Source organism: Pristiophorus japonicus, chromosome 14, assembly GCF_044704955.1.
Source record: "Pristiophorus japonicus isolate sPriJap1 chromosome 14, sPriJap1.hap1, whole genome shotgun sequence".
Lineage (NCBI taxonomy): Eukaryota > Metazoa > Chordata > Chondrichthyes > Pristiophoridae > Pristiophorus > Pristiophorus japonicus.
Window position 1 is genome coordinate 163,057,578 of NC_091990.1, and position 16,757 is coordinate 163,074,334.

Consider the following 16,757-nt stretch of genomic DNA (forward strand, 5'->3'; position numbering starts at 1 on the left):
TTCAAACAAAATTTGACACCGAGCCACATAAGGAGATATTAGGGCAAAAGACCAAAAGCTTGGTCAAAGAGGTAGATTTTAAGGAGCATCTTAAAGGAGGAGAAGGGTAGCAAGGTGGAGAGTTTTAGGGAGGGAATTTCAGAGATTAGGGCCCAGGCAGCTGAAGGCACGGCCACCAACGGTGGAGTGATTAAAATCGGGAATGCTCAAGGCCAGAATTGGAAGAGTGTAGATATCTTGGAGGATTGCAGGGTTGGAGGAGATTACAAAGATAGGGAGGGGCGAGGCCATGGAGAGAATTGATAACAAGGATGAAAATTTTAAAGTCGAGGCGTTGCTTAACCCGAAACCAATGTAGGTCAGCGTGCACAGGGGTAATGGGCGAACAGGACCTCGTGCGAATTAGGACACGGGCAGCCGAGTTTTGGATGAGCTCAAGTTTACAGAGGATAGAACGTGGGAGGCCAGCCAGGAGGGTGTTGGAATAGCCTATCTAAGGTTTAGAGTAATATCCTGCACAGGTCACAATCTAGTGTCTCACTGATACCCACTTTATAAGAATCAAGATTGTCACTTCACAGAGTACAAAAGCAATGAGCATTTATATAGAGCCTTTAATTTAGTAAAACGTCTCGAGATGCTTCACAAGGAAAAATGTCTCCTGGAGCAACACAAAGAGTGGAAAAACACAACCAAATACCTGTGGATCATAGGCAAACAGCCGAACCAAATCACACAAATAAGCATAGAAATTCGGGGTTTAAGCGCCACCTGTTACAGCTGGAACCGGACGAAAAATGGCAGCGGCCGCTCTTCCGCCCAGTGCCGGTGGGTCCTGTGGTGGCTGCCATTTCCAGATGGAGGGCAGTGCTGCCAATGTCCGTGCTCACTAGGGATATGTAGATTATGCAGATCGTGACGTCAGTGAGTGTAAAACGGTCATTTAATGCCCGATCTGCGAGCTTTGATATTGCTGCTCCAGTTACTGGCACGCCTTACGTGCGACGAGCTGAGCATGTGTTGAGAAGCAGGAAGGAGGCTCCAGCAGCGGGAGTTAAAAGGGACCATCAGAAACTACTTGCACCTGACATTCTGCAGTCTGTGCAACTTTCTGTAACTCCAGCAGTTTATTAGCTTCTTTCAAGATTCGAAGGTAACGGAGTGTTGCTGCAAGTGGAGAATGCCTTCAACATTATTTAAAGGTTTCTGTTCACAACACTTACTCACAGTCATGGGGGCTGTACTGGCAGTCCCCCTCACACTCGAGTATCTTAGGGAGAGGGAGCAGAGGCAGCGAAGATGACAAGGGCCAGGAGGGCTCTCAACAGAAAGCCTTGCCCACCGAGGGTCTTCAGAGAGCATTTCTCATATCCATTTAAGTGAGGAGCAGTGTATTAGGAGGCTCTGCTTCACCAAGGAGGTGGTTACAGAACTCTGCCTCCTCCTGCAAGCAGACCTGCAGCCTGAGAGCAGGGCGACCACAGCTCCCCCAGTGGCAGTCAAGGCCACCGTGCCCCTCAATTTCTTTGCCAGTGGATCCTTCCAGTCTGCAGTAGGTGACATAGCTAACATCTTACAGTTCACCGTCCATCTCTGCATCTGGGAGGTCACTGAGGCTCTCTACACCAGAAGGGAGTACGCCGTCTTCTGCCTGAGCAGAGAGAAGCAGGACGCGTGCTCGTGTAGCTTTGCCAGGATAACAGGATAACACTTCCGGTGTCCCTGACGACGACGTGTGCGGGAAGTGCATCCGCCTCCAGCTCCTGACGGACCGCGTTGCGGATTTGGAGCTGAGGGTGGATTCACTCTGGAGCATCCACGATGCTGAGAATGACGTGAGTAGCACATGTAGCGAGTTGGTCTTACCGCAGGTGAAAGGTCCACAGCCAGATAGGGAATAGAAGACCAGCAGGAAGAGCAGTGCAAGGATGGTAGTGCAGGGGTCCCCTGCGGTCATACCCCTGCAAAACAGATACACCGCTTTGAGTACTGTTGAAGGGGATGACTCATCAGGGGAGGGCAGCAGCAGCCAAGTCAATGGCACCGTGGCTGGCTCTGCTGCACAGGAGGGCAGGAAAAAGAGTGGGAGAGCGATAGTGATAGGGGATTCAATTGTAAGGGGAATAGATAGACGTTTCTGCGGCCGCAACCGAGACTCCAGGATGGTATGTTGCCTCCCTGGTGCAAGGGTCAAGGATGTCTCGGAGCGGGTGCAGGACATTCTGAAAAGGGAGGGTGAACAGCCAGTTGTCGTGGTACACATTGATACCAACGATATAGGTAAAAAAAGGGATGAGGTCCTACGAGACGAATTTAAGGAGCTAGGGAGCTAAATTAAAAAGTAGGACCTTAAAAGTAGTAATCTCCGGATTGCTACCAGTGCCACATGCTCGTCAGAGTAGGAATCACAGGATAGCTCAGATGAATACGTGGCTTGAGCAGTGGTGCAGCAGGGACGGATTCAAATTCCTGGGGCATTGGAACCGGTTCTGGGGAAGGTGGGACCAGTACAAACCGGACGGTCTGCACCTAGGCAGGACCGGAACCAATGTCCTCAGGGGAGTGTTTGTTAGTGCTGTTGGGGAGGAGTTAAACTAATATGGCAGGGGGATGGGAACCAATGTGGGGAGACAGAGGGAAACAAAATGGAGACAGAAGCAAAAGACAGAAAGGAGATGAGTAAAAGTGGAGGGCAGAGAAACCCAAGGCAGAAAACAAAAAGAGCCACTGTACAGCAAAATTCTAAAGGGTCAAAGTGTAATAAAAAGGCAAGCCTGAAAGCTCTGTGCCTCAATGCGAGGAGTATTCGGAACCCAGGAGAGGGCTCTGAGCAAGTTAGAGTGAGTGAGAGCTCAGATGAACAGGACCCCAAGAAAGAATGCAAAAGGCAGGAGGCAACAGAGCAGAGAAGCACTGGGGTAAGTGTAAACCACAAGGTGACAGGAAGGGACAATATGTATGAATATAAAGGGGCTGCAGGAGGGGTCAAAACTAAAAGTCATGGTTTAAAAACTAGTATTAAAACACTCTACCTAAACGCACGCAGCATTCGAAATAAAGTAAATGAGTTGACGGCACAAATCATTACAAATGGGTATGATTTAGTGGCCATTACAGAAACGTGGTTGCAGGGTGGCCAAGACTGGGAATTAAACATACAGGGGTATCTGACAATTCGGAAAGATAGACAAGAAGGGAAAGGAGGTGGGGTAGCTCTGTTAATAAAGGATGATATCAGGGCAGTTGTGAGAGACGATATTGGCTCTAATGAACAAAATGTTGAATCATTGTGGGTGGAGATTAGAGATAATAAGGGGAAAAAGTCACTGGCGGGCGCAGTTTATAGGCCCCCAAATAATAACTTCACGGTGGGGCGGACAATAATCAAGGGAATAATGGAGGCATGTGAAAAAGGAACGGCAGTAATCATGGGGGATTTTAACCTACATATCGATTGGTCAAATCAAATCGCACGGGGTAGCCTTGAGGAGGAATTCATAGAATGCATACGGGATTGTTTCTTAGAACAGTATGTTACAGAACCTACAAGGGAGCAAGCTATCTTAGATCTGGTCCTGTGTAATGAGACAGGAATAATAAACGATCTCCTAGTAAAAGATCCTCTCGGAATGAGTGATCACAGTATGGTTGAATTTGTAATACAGATTGAGGGTGAGGAAGTAGTGTCTCAAACGAGCGTACTATGCTTAAACAAAGGGGACTACAGTGGGATGAGGGCAGAGTTGGCTAAAGTAGACTGGGAACACAGACTAAACGGTGGCACAATTGAGGAACAGTGGAGGACTTTTAAGGAGCTCTTTCATAGTGCTCAACAAAAATATATTCCAGTGAAAAAGAAGTGCGGTAAGAGAAGGGATAACCAGCCGTGAAAACCAAGGAAATAAAGGAGAGTATCAAATTAAAAACCAATGCGTATAAGGTGGCCAAGGTTAGTGGGAAAATAGAAGATTGGGAAAATTTTAAACGACAGCAAAGAATGACTGAGAAAGCAATAAAGAAAGGAAAGATAGATTACGAAAGTAAACTTGCGCAAAACATAAAAACAGATAGTAAAAGCTTTTACCGATATATAAAACAGAAAAGAGTGACTAAATTAAATGTTGGTCCCTTAGAAGATGAGAAGGGGGATTTAATAATGGGAAATGTGGAAATGGCTGAGACCTTAAACAATTATTTTGCTTCGGTCTTCACAGTGGAAGACACAAAAACCATGCCAAAAATTGCTGGTCACGGGAATGTGGGAAGGGAGGACCTTGAGATAATCACTATCACTAGCGGGGTAGTGCTGGACAGGCTAATGGAACTCAAGGTAGAGAAGTCCCCTGGTCCTGATGAAATGCATCCCGGGGTATTAAAAGAGATGGCGGAAGTTATAGCAAATGCATTCGTTATAATCTACCAAAATTCTCTGGACTCTGGGGAGGTACCAGCGGATTGGAAAGCAGCTAATGTAACGCCTCTGTTTAAAAAATGGGCAGACAAAAGGCAGGTAACTGTAGGCCGGTTAGTTTAACATCTGTAGTGGGGAAAATGCTTGAAGCTATCATTAAGGAAGAAAGAGCGGGACATCTAGATAGGAATAGTGCATTCAAGCAGACGCAACATGGATTCATGAAGGGGAAATCATGTTTAACTAATTTACTGGAATTCTTTGAGGACATAACGAGCATGGTGGATAGAGGTGTACCAATGGATGTGGTGTATTTAGATTTCCAAAAGGCATTCGATAAGTTGCCACACAAAAGGTTACTGCAGAAGATAAAGGTTCGCGGAGTCAGAGGAAATGTATTAGCATGGATCGAGAATTGGCTGGCTAACAGAAAGCAGAGAGTCGGGATAAATGGGTCCTTTTCGGGTTGGAAATCGGTGGTTAGTGGTGTGCCACAGGGATCGATGCTGGGACCACAACTGTTTACAATATACATAGATGACCTGGAAGAGGGGACAGAGTGTAGTGTAACAAAATTTGCAGATGACACAAAGATTAGTGGGAAAGCGTGTTGTGAAGAGGGCACAGAGAGGCTGAAAAGAGATTTAGATAGGTTAAGCGAATGGGCTAAGGTTTGGCAATGTCGGAAAATGTGAGGTCATCCACCTTGGAAAAAAAAACAGTAAAAGGGAATATTATTTGAATGGGGAGAAATTACAACATGCTGCGGTGCAGAGGGACCTGGGGGTCCTTGAAACTCTTTTGAGTTTACCTGAAAAAAAACATAAACATTAAACCGTGCCACCCGCCTGGGTGACACAGCAAATCCCAAAAAGTTAGTTTGCAGGTGCAGCAGGTAATCAGGAAGGCGAATGGAATGTTGGCCTTCATTGCGAGAGGGATGGAGTACAAAAGCAGGGAGGTCCTGCTGCAACTGTATAGGATATTGGTGAGGCCGCACCTGGAGTACTGCGTGCAGTTTTGGTCACCTTACTTAAGGATATACTAGATTTGGAGCGGGTACAGAGACGATTCACTAGGCTGATTCCGGAGATGAGGGGGTTACCTTATGATGATAGATTGAGTAGACTGGGTCATTACTTGTTGGAGTTCAGAAGGATGAGGGGTGATCTTATAGAAACATTTAAAATCATGAAAGGGATAGACAAGATAGAGGCGGAGAGGTTGTTTCCACTGGTCGGGGAGACTAGAACTAGGGGGCACAGCCTCAAAATACGGGGGAGCCAATTTAAAACCGAGTTGAGAAGGAATTTCTCCTCCCAGAGGGTTGTGAATCTGTGGAATTCTCTGCCCAAGGAAGCAGTTGAGGTTAGCTCATTGAATGTATTCAAATTACAGATAGATAGATTTTTAACCAATAAGGGAATTAAGGGTTATGGGGAGCGGGCGGGTAAGTGGAGCCGAGTCCACGGCCAGATCAGCCATGATCTTGTTGAATGGCGGAGCAGGCTCAAGGGGCTAGATGGCCTACTCCTGTTCCTAATTCTTATGTTGTTATGTTTATGTTCATGGTGCAGGGCAACATCGATTGCACCCACGTGGTTTTATGGGTGCTGTATAACAATGCTGAGATCTTCTGTAACCGCAAGGGCTACCATTCACTTATTGTGCAGTTGGTGTGCGACCACACACAGAGCTTCCTGATGGTCAATGCCCGCTATCGTGGCAGCAGACATGATGTATTCATCCTGCGTCAGTCCGGTGTGCCAGCAATCTTCTAGCCACCACATGAAACTCGAGGGTGGCTACTTGGAGACAAGGGGTATCCGCTGTGCCCCTGGCTCATTTCTCCCCTCCGCAACCCCAGCATTCGTGCCCAGCACTCATATAATGAGAGCCCTGCTTCCTCCAGCAACATCATTCGCAGAGCATCAGGCAACTGAAGCAACGGTTCCGCTGCCTTGACCGCTCGGGAGGAGCCCTCCAGTACATGCTGGAGCACGTCTCCCATTCCGTGGTGGTCTGCTGCATCCTCCACAACTTGGCTAACATGAGGGCGCAGCCTTTGCCTCCAGGGATTGCGGGACCACCTCAGGAGGCGGACAATGAGGAAGAGGTGAGGAAGTGTTAGCGGAAGAGGAAGAGGAGGGAGGGCGAAGGCAGGCAGCCAATCCTCCTTCCAGACGGGCATTAACGCCTCATCAGACTCTGATTCCAATGAATGAAAGCCCAGATCCCTGTTGCTCCCCATATCCCCATCATACCATCCCTGTGCCACGGACTATCACAGCGGCCTCCTGGATACAAAGCTGAAATGAGAGCTACCACAAAAGGTTCCAAACAAAATTAATAACTTTATCCAAAATCAATTGACACATATTTACACTTAGTGCCTGTCGTTTGGGAGCCCTTTAATCTCCTAGTGCTCCTGCAAAGTGTTTCCAGTGGCTGCAGCATGGCTGTTGGAAGGCTGCTGAGTGTCCGTGCAAGAGACTACAGATGGCCTTGCAGGACGCCCTCGAGCTGCTCTGGGCCTGGAAGGCCCGGTTGTAGACTGCACCACCTCAGCATGGGCAGTAGCAGTCTGGGCAATGGCAGAGTGGCAGTGGTGGGAGCAGGAATGCAGTCATCCCGAGAGAGGACAGCAGGTTCCTGCTCCACTGATCCACTGCCACCCCCCCGGGGTAGCACCTCAGCATCCAGAGCAAACTGTTGGAGCACAGATTGCTGGGCTGCTGCAACACCCTGCATGCTCTGGTAAACCCAGACCCGATGGCAGCTGTCTGAGCTTGGGTGGCAGAAAGCTGAGCCTGCATGAGCATGGTCTGCGCTTCCGCCTGTGCTGCAAGCAGCCGCGATATCGGCCATCACACGTCATCATCATGGGTCAACACGGTCTCGTCACCCATCACGTCATTATCATGGGTCAACACGGTCTCTTCACCCATCACACGTCATCATCATGGGTCAACACAGTCTCTTCACCCATCACATGTCATCATCATGGGTCAACACGGTCTCTTCACCCATCACACGTCATCATCATGGGTCAACACGGTCTCGTCACCCATCACACGCATCATCATGGGTCAACACGGTCTCGTCACCCATCACACGCATCATCATGGGTCAACACGGTCTCGTCACCCATCATATGTCATCATCATGTGTCAACACGGTCTCTTCACTCATCACACGTCATCATCATGGGTCAACACGGTCTATTCACTCATCACACGTCATCATCATGGGTCAACACAGTCTCGTCACCCATCACATGTCATCATCATGGGTCAACACAGTCTCTTCACTCATCACACGTCATCATCATGGGTCAACACAGTCTCTTCACTCATCACATGTCATCATGGGTCAACACAGTCTCTTCGCCCATCACACGCATCATCATGGGTCAACACGGTCTCGTCACCCATCACACGCATCATCATGGGTCAACACAGTCTCTTCGCCCATCACACGCATCATCATGGGTCAACACAGTCTTGTCACCCATCACACGTCATCATGGGTCAACACAGTCTCGTCACCCATCACACGCATCATCATGGGTCAACACGGACTCTTCACTCATCACACGCATCATCATGGGTCAACACGGACTCTTCACTCATCACACGTCATCATGAGTCAACACGGTCTCTTCACCCATCACACGCATCATCATGGGTCAACACGGTCTCTTCACCCATCACACGTCATCATCATGGGTCAACACAGTCTCTTCACACGCATCATCATGGGTCAACACAGTCTCTTCACTCATCACACGCATCATCATGGGTCAACGCGGTCTCTTCACCCATCACACGCATCATCATGGGCCGCCCCATTGAGGCCCTCATCTGAGTCCTGTGCAACAGTACCTGCGCGCTAACGTGTCCTCCGGGGAACGGGACCCTGAGCTACCCTTTCCCCCCAGCCTTGCTGCAGCCCACTCGTGCCCAGTGCCTCGCCCGGCGCAGACCCCGCCTCTATACCAGCCTCTAAAGCTCGCGCAGTGCCAGTGTCTGAGCTGGTGTCTGCGAGTGATAGATGCAGTGATGGTGTGTCTTCTTCTTCTTCTCCCCTCTCGCTCTCTTGCATCGCCTCGGGGATAGGCTGGTCTGGTGCTTGGTCTTGATTAACTGAAAGCAGAGAGGCACAAGAGTTGAGTTATGGTGAGGAGAGCGGGGGAAAGCAAGATATGCATACATACTGCATCAGCAGCTTGAAAGTGAGAAGAGATTGTGGGATGAGGGGAAGTGGGATGTGAGACGAAGGATTAGGAATGAGCATACCGTTGATATCCCCAAGGGCCACGGCCTCCATTATCCGCCCCCCAATGATCTCCAGCGTTCTCTTCTCTAGCTTGTTGAGGTCCTGGATGGCAACTTGGCCCCCGCCTGTCTGCTGCTGCTCGCTCCGATTATGAGCGACCTTGGCTTGCAAGAGAAAGAGAAGTGTGTGAGTGAGTGTGGTGCAATGGTTTGGGTGATGTGTCTGCCAGGGTTGAATAACTGTCAGTGTGTGCAAGGTGTGAGATGTGGGTGTGAATGTTGCAGCAGTGGTAAGGTTGTGAGTGAAGTGAAGCTGTGATTGTGAGGTGCGTGTGGTGATGGGTAGAGATTGTTGGTAGGTGAGTGCTGGGGGTGTGGTGCATTGAGCAGTGAGAGAGACTTGTGGTGCAGATGGTGAGATATGGCATTTGCTGAAGCCTTCACTCACCTTGACCTGCTGTGTGAGGTCATGAAACTTCGTTCAGCACTGGATGGCCGACCTTGTCACCACAGTGATGGCCGTGACATAGGCGACTATCTCCTGCCCGAGCCTTTGCGAGGTGTGAGGCGAGGGCTTCCTGCCAGTGTGTGAGAAGAGGACAGCCTGCCCCCTCTCCATGGCCACGAGCAGTGCATCAAGAGCCACGTCAGAGAATGTACTGAGGCCCCACCATGTGTTTCCACTGCCGGTTCCTGCCAGCTAAAGTTGTAAGTGGCCTGACAATGAGGTGCTGTGACAACAATGCACCTCCCCTTTAAGTACTGAATAAAGCCTGTGCCAAACATGACTGGGAATTAGACTGGACCCGATATTGGTCCACCTTTTGAGCGGCAAGCCAATGAGCAGCAGTTTTAGCACTGAGCTCAAGACTACAATCATGTTAATGGCTGAGCACGAAAGACCATTTTGACCTGAGGTAGCTTAACATTGTTGGGCCTTAACAACGCCCGTTTTGTGGCCATATCCAAATTCTAGGCCATGAATCCTTAACCCCAATTAATTTCTGATTATTAAGTGAATGGTTAACAGTTGCCTCCAACAGCACTTACATTTTCTGTACAAAGGAGTCACAGCCCTGATTCATTGGGAGTATCCCTAATCCTGCAAGACTGCACCGGTGAAGTGACAGTAAGAACCTTGGGTGCAGGCGTTGCCTCTTTAATCATAATCACTGGGACACCTTATTCATTTCTCACAGAACTCTGAGATTTTACTGGCACCACTGACAGCACAGCAGCTCATCAAATTTGACTGAAGCTGATGATTAATGTCACAGTTGGGCCTAAGTACAAATGCCCAGGGCAAAGTTTGCCACATCCCTGAATATATTTACATAAAGATGGAAATATTTTGCAATCTTTAATCTGAAAGTCATTAACCGCACCCATCACTTTTCACAATGGAAGTCTAATGATTGGATAATTCGATGTACACTTTCACTGGAAAAGGACCTCAGAGTGAGGTAAATGTTTGCAAGAGAGATGGCGATTACCAGCTTCATCAGAAGACTGCTGCACTCATCAACTTGACTTTGTGTCATTTTCTGTCCTGTGATTTTAAAGCCAGGATCTGATGTATGTCTGTGGATCTCTCAAGAAAGAGATGGTCCATTCATGTTCACAAATATGAAAATTGGAACTAAAGATCTTACTCAATTTTTCAACGATGTCCACATCTTCACTTATCAACGTTTCAGGAGCTAGTGGCTCTGTACTCTTGCATTTTTACCTATTCCCCCTCTCCCCCACCAAATCAAGGATACTGTTAACAGAGCAGGCAAAAATGTGGTTATAAGGGAGTCATAATTGACTACAAGATCAGCGAGTGTGAGGTCAGCATGGCGATCAGAAAGTCCAGGGTTTGTAGAGAGGTCAGATCGTAATCAGCAATTAACATGGCCGTCGGATCATGCACAGAGCTCGAGGCAGGCCAGGGCAGAGGAGTGTGGGCAGCGGGGAGCAACAGTAATGAAGCAGGAAAGGGTGTGGGAAGCAGTGACTGTGGCAGTGCAAGGGCAGAGCTTGTCACCGTCAGACACCCAGAATTTGGTTTTGGTGACCTCCAACTGGGACCTGAGAGTTCAATGTGGAAAATTCACGAGATAGAGTGGCTAGTCAAGGCGATCAGTAGATTGGAGTGCTTAAAGCATTAGAGGAAGGAGAGGAATGCTGTTCAAAATGCTTGGGGACGGACGAGCAGTTCCAATGCCATTTATTTGCTCCGACAGAGAAACTATGAGCAGGACGGAATGCTGAGTTGGGCTGGGAGTGGAGCGAGAGTTCTGGAATACAAAGGGTGGAAGTTATGTTACAGCTGTACACAGCTCCAGTTAGCTCCCATTTAGAGTAACCGCGTTCAGTTCTGGACAGCAGACCTCAGGAAGGGTATATCGGGCCTTGGAGGGGAGTAGCGCAGATTCACCAGATTGATACCGGGGCTAAAAGGGTTAAATGATGAGGACAGGTTGTACAGATGCTGATTAAAGGATTTGATAGGGTAGATAGAGGAGAAACTATTGCCTCTGGTATGGTGTCCAGAACTAAGGGGCATAACTTTAAAATTAGAGCTAGGCCTTTCGGGGGTGATATCAGAAAGCATTCTTCACACAAAGGGTAGTGGAAATCTGGAACTCTCTCTTCCAAAAAGCTATTGCGGCTGGGTCAATTCAAAATTTCAAAACTGAGAGTGTTAGATTTTTGTTAGGCGAGGGTATTAAGGATTATGGAACCCAGACGGCTAGATAGAGTTAAGATACAGATCAGCCATGATCTAATTGAATGGTGGAACAGGCTCGAAGGGCTGAATGGTGTTCTCTTGTTCCTATGTTCCTCAGAGTAGGAGTGAGATAGTAGGTTCAGCGAGTACGTACTGGGAGCGGTGCAGGAGTGAGCCAGCAGATAGGTTGCTATCCTGAAAACTGACTATATCCTAATAACATGAGGAAGAGTAGCTGCCTAGGGCTGAAGATCTGCAATCCCTCCCTCACCAAATCTCACTGCCTCTCTCCTCCTTTAAGATGCTCTATAAAACCTACCACTTTGTCATCCGTCTTAATATCTCCTTATGTGGCTCGGTGTCAAATTTTGTTTGATAACACTCCTGTGGAGCAGCTTGGGATATTTAACCATATTAAATGCAAGTTGTTGTCATTGTGGGGAACGGGTGTATAGTTTTTGGGGTGACTGTTAGTGTTGGGGAGAGGATGGGGTAATGGCAGCATCAGACACACACCTGTCTATTTACTCGTGGGTGCAATGTTCTCACACACTGTATGACAATTAAACTGCTGAAATTCCTTGGCAGCACTCGGAAGCGTTGATCCATTTTAGAATGTTGACTTCTCATGAATGTGTGGTTTCTGTGGCCCAAGTTATTTACAATGCTTCAGGTATGTGCGTGTCAAAGAGAAAGAGAGAGAAAGGGAAAGAGAGGTGAGAAAAAAGAAAAAAAATCTTGCATTTATATAGCGTCTTTCATGACCTCAGGATGTCCCAAAGCAATTTACAGCCAATGAAGTACTTTTGAAGTGTAGTCACTGTTGTAATGTAGGAAACGCGACAGCCAATTTGCGCACAGCAAGCTCCCACTTGGAGTGTGAAAAAGAATGAAAGAGGAAGAAAGAATGAGCCGAGCTCCATTTAATACACACACACAGCTAAACAAAGAATGTTGACCCATAAAATTATAAGTAATACCTTGCACTGCATTGACTTATATAAATGGAATTCAAATTATAGTCAACACCAGATATAGAACCATAGAACAATACAACTAGACCTGTTCTCCCCAGAGGGGAAATCAGCACAGGATCAATTGCACTGTGGGTGGTATCGTACAGCAGTACATCCGACTGACAATACCTGAATCTGTAATGTGTTAGAACACTGTCCCCTCCATTTCTTTGACCTAGGTCTGAATTCAGCCCCATTTGATGGAACAAAAGACTCCTTTCTCTCCACTGGTTCAAAAGGTCCTATATGAAATGAGCTTGGGGCAGCCTAACCCAGCTCCTCGTGGATGTGGTTCCCGAGCACAAACCTGCCCACAATTTGGCATTAAACTCATTCAGATAGATGAGGAGTACTCGACTGAAATCGGTATGATGAGTGAAAATGGGACATCAAAGCGAACCCATCTTGTCCTTACCCAACATGTAAATACATACACATGCCCTCTCGCATGCAGGAGTCATTAGGGGTACTGAAGTTGCATGTTCAGCCATGAACTCATTGAATGGTGGTGCAGGCTCGAAGGGCCAAATGGCCTACTCCTGCATCTATTTTCTATGTTTCTTTGTTTCTATGATAGTGATCAGAAGCAGGAACCTTGATCATTTTCTCCCCTCGTTAGTCCAGGCAAGCTGGGAGCAAGTGGTGTGTTGTGATTGCTGTGTGACCAATGCTGGATTCAGCAAAGACCAGAAATTGAACCTGGAACCAGACCAAGTGTTGTCAGGGATCCTGGGCGGGCTGCCCCTCTGCCGGGGCTCCCATCAAGCACCCCCTTCCTCCTCATTTAAATGCCTCTGTTTGGTCTGTGTCTACATCTGCTGCAGGCCAGGCTCAGCTACCTCTCCAAGGAAAGCTGTGGCAATCCCTGAGCAGTGTTAAAGGGCCAGAGACCAGCTGATCCAGGGCCCGCCCCTTTCCCCTCGCTCTTGAGTCACAGGAAATGCTCAGGAACATTGGTCTTAATGATTCACTGCATCCGTTTCCGGAGGGGAGGCCAGAGAATCACAGAGGAAGGCAAAACTGATCCTGTACTCATGCTACAAAGAAAAACTGGAAATCTGCCAGTGATACTGTGAATATAGATTGTGATACTTAATCTTACTAACCTGTACTATAATCTTGGGTCACTGAACATAACTTAGTTATACTATTACTAGTAAAACCAGCTATGAAGGAGATAATTTGATGCACTAAGCTTACGTTTGCACTTACTATAATCTAGATTCAGTTGATTGACTAATTAAGGATCAGTCCACTTTTGCTGTGATCATGAGCACTTAACTCATTTAGTATGTTACAATAAACATTGTTAAATAAAGTTGTGTTAGTTAATACATCTCTGTGTTTGACAGTTTTATGTTAGTGTTGTTATGAGGTTCTGCTGTGCAGACCTGGCTTGGTTAACAAAGATCTTTCAATGCAACCTAACAGAGAAAGATTTCTCCGAGGAAAGTACTGCTGAGCACTGCTGGCGAGAGCATTGTAATGTCCCTTACCATTTGCAACACACCAATGTAAGCCATGAGATAGCCATTGTTCTCCGGCTCCAGTTTGAAATGGTCCATAGCAACAATCGAAAACATACTCTGGAACACTCCTGTAACAGAACAAGAAAGCTAGGTCACGCAGGTGTTCAAGATTTGTGGCTATATTTTGCAGCATGGTTTCCATTTGGATAAGTTCGCCGCCCAATCAAAATTAGATTTGGGGTGGGTGGTCCCTAACATTGTGCAGACAACTACAAACTCACATTTTTTTTGGACTGCCCAATTAATTTAGAACCAATTTAATGAGGAGTTTGTGATTCCCAAGAAAGTTGTTCCATCACAAATTGCAGTGGTAAAAGACAAGGGTTGGAAAGATCCACTTGAATGAGTTTTAAATGATGCACTCCCATATTCTGCACAAGCAGATGTGCGGCTAGTAGGATGGCCGTCGCAGTTTTATTTGATCCCACATTGGTTTGCTAATCTCTAGGCAGGTTCCAATAAGCACTGCAGATGGTCACCAGAAAAGCACCAATTATTTAAGTAGAAAATGCTGTAAAATGGAAAACAGGAGAACTTCCTTGTTGGCCTGTCAGGCCCTGTCATTCAGTACAGACCAGAAGGTCCCAGGTTTAATTCGCCAGTTAGCTGATCGAAGCATGATAAATTGTTACAGGCGCTAGAAATTCGACTTCCTGCTCCTAGGAAGGTGGGAAAATTTAGCCACGGTTCCTGCTCCTGATCACTATCCAACGAGCCCTGTTAGAAAGTGTGAGATATGTGAGTGAGGACAGGATTGGGCTCAGCTGCAATGTTCTCCAAAGCCTGCCAATACTCGCTGCTTAGACTCACCATAATGAATGGTCATTTGGGGGTGATAATGAAAAGAGGGAAAGAGAGAGAAGGGGAGAAGTGGAAGGGGGAGCGATCAACACTAGACAGCATAGCAGATAAGTGAAAAATTATAAGGATCTTTTGGGGATGCAGTACTCAGCAAATATATTCTTGTCAGGATATTGCAGTGACACGGACACTCCTCTGTAATTGCCACAACTTAATTTAGGAACTATAAAAGTGACAAGGGATGTTAATTTCAAGGCAATCAGTTATTTCCAGGCACCTTAAAAGGATTATACTAGGATCAGGTTATACAGAATTTGCTAAGGACTTGCAGAGTTCCAAAGTAAACTTGCAGAGACTAAATACTAACAGCAAGAGAAACTCTTTTGACATTTAATTTAAAAAAAATATTGGGTCTAAAATTGCGCTCCCCGCGGATGGATACCAGGTGCACACGCGCCCACAGGGTCCCCGCAAGTTCCAGGTTTAGGTATGTGAAGCGCATGTGCCTAAACCCTGCACTTGCGATGTGTCAAAAATCCTTGTGACAGATTGTACGCATGCGAAGGAAAAGGGCCTCCTGTCCAGCAAATGTCCTTCAAATTCTTACGCTGGTAGTTTTGGCATACCTAACCAGCAAATGATTTAATTCCACGAATAACTAAGCTAATGCCATCATACATGCTCATGTCAATCATCCAGAATCACACAATTCCTTCATTCTTAATCAATTGATTGTGAACCAAGTTTTGAGAATCCTAACAGGAGAATTGGCTGTGGTGCAGCAGATAGGACTTCAAAACACGACCAACACGTCCCCAAACCAATCCACTGTGTGTCCAAGCACAAAACTGCTATATTACTGGCATTTTGGAGCAGCTTTCTATACCACTGAATATTTGTCAACATAGGATTTTCATATAAAAACGAGGACTGCATCAGGTATGGTAGTGTAGTGGTTATGTTAGCAGAAACCTGGAGGGCTGGAGTAATGATCCAGAGTGGGGGGTTCAAATCCCACCTTGGGCTGTTGTGAATTTGAATTCTGTTTGTTGTGGTAAACCTTAAATACCGGTTAGGCCTCATCTGGAGTATTGTGTTCAATTCTGGGTACCACACTTTAGGAAAGGTGTCAAGACCTTAGAGAGGATGCAGAAGAGATTAACTAGAATGGTTCCAGGGATGAGGGACTTCAGTTATGTGGAGAGACCGGAGAAGCTGGAATTGTTTTTCTTAGAGTAGAGAAGGTTAATGGGAGACTTGATAGAGGTGTTCAAAGTCATGAATGGTTTTAATAGAATAAATAAGGAGAAACTGTTTCCAATGGCAGGAAGGTCAGTAACCAGAGGACACAGATTTAAGGTGATTGGCAAAAGAACCAGAGGCATTTTGAGTGAACATGTTTTTTTACGCAACAATTTGTTATGATCGGGAACGCGCTCGCTGCCTGAAAGGGCGGTGGGAGCAGATTCAATAGTAACTTTCAAACGGGAATTGGATAAATACGCAAAGGAAAAATATTTGCAATGCTATGGGGAAAGAGCGAGGGAGTGGGACTGGTTGGATAGCTCTTCCAAAGGGAGCAAATGGCCTCCTTCCATGCTGTATCATTCGATCATTCTATGATTCTATGATTTTATGACTAGAAGCGAAGGAGAGGCTCCCAACATCTGATCCTCTGACCCTTTCCCCAAACTCCACGGAAAACCTCAGCCACATTTTCCACTAAGGTGCAGAAGCTTTGTCCCCTGAATGCTTTCTTCTGCAGCTCTTCCAGTCTGGCAGCTAAATGCATTTAAAAAAAAAAATCTTTTGGTAACTTTTCAATCATGAAATGCTGCACAACATTTTCCCATCCCCATTTTTTTCTGCAGATTGTGTTTGGCTGGCCCAATGATTTTCTCCGCGAGCATTCTTCACCCTGTGAAGAAAACATTCTGTCCTGTGCCACAGACGGCTGCCCAAGCTCTTCATCCACCTTCACATTCGGTACTGGGGGCGGTGTTCCAG

At 46.8% G+C, this 16,757-nt stretch overlaps 1 protein-coding gene across 1 annotated transcript in view; it reads right to left on the reverse strand.

Annotated features, from left to right (window-relative positions):
- The window catches only part of slc22a18 (solute carrier family 22 member 18), a 136,544-nt gene that overhangs the window by 34,127 nt on the left and 85,660 nt on the right, over positions 1-16,757 (reverse strand). Inside the window, exon 7 of the mRNA XM_070899758.1 lies at positions 13,917-14,017. Coding sequence (XP_070755859.1) covers positions 13,917-14,017 — 101 coding nt within the window. The remainder of the gene's footprint in view (positions 1-13,916; positions 14,018-16,757) is intronic.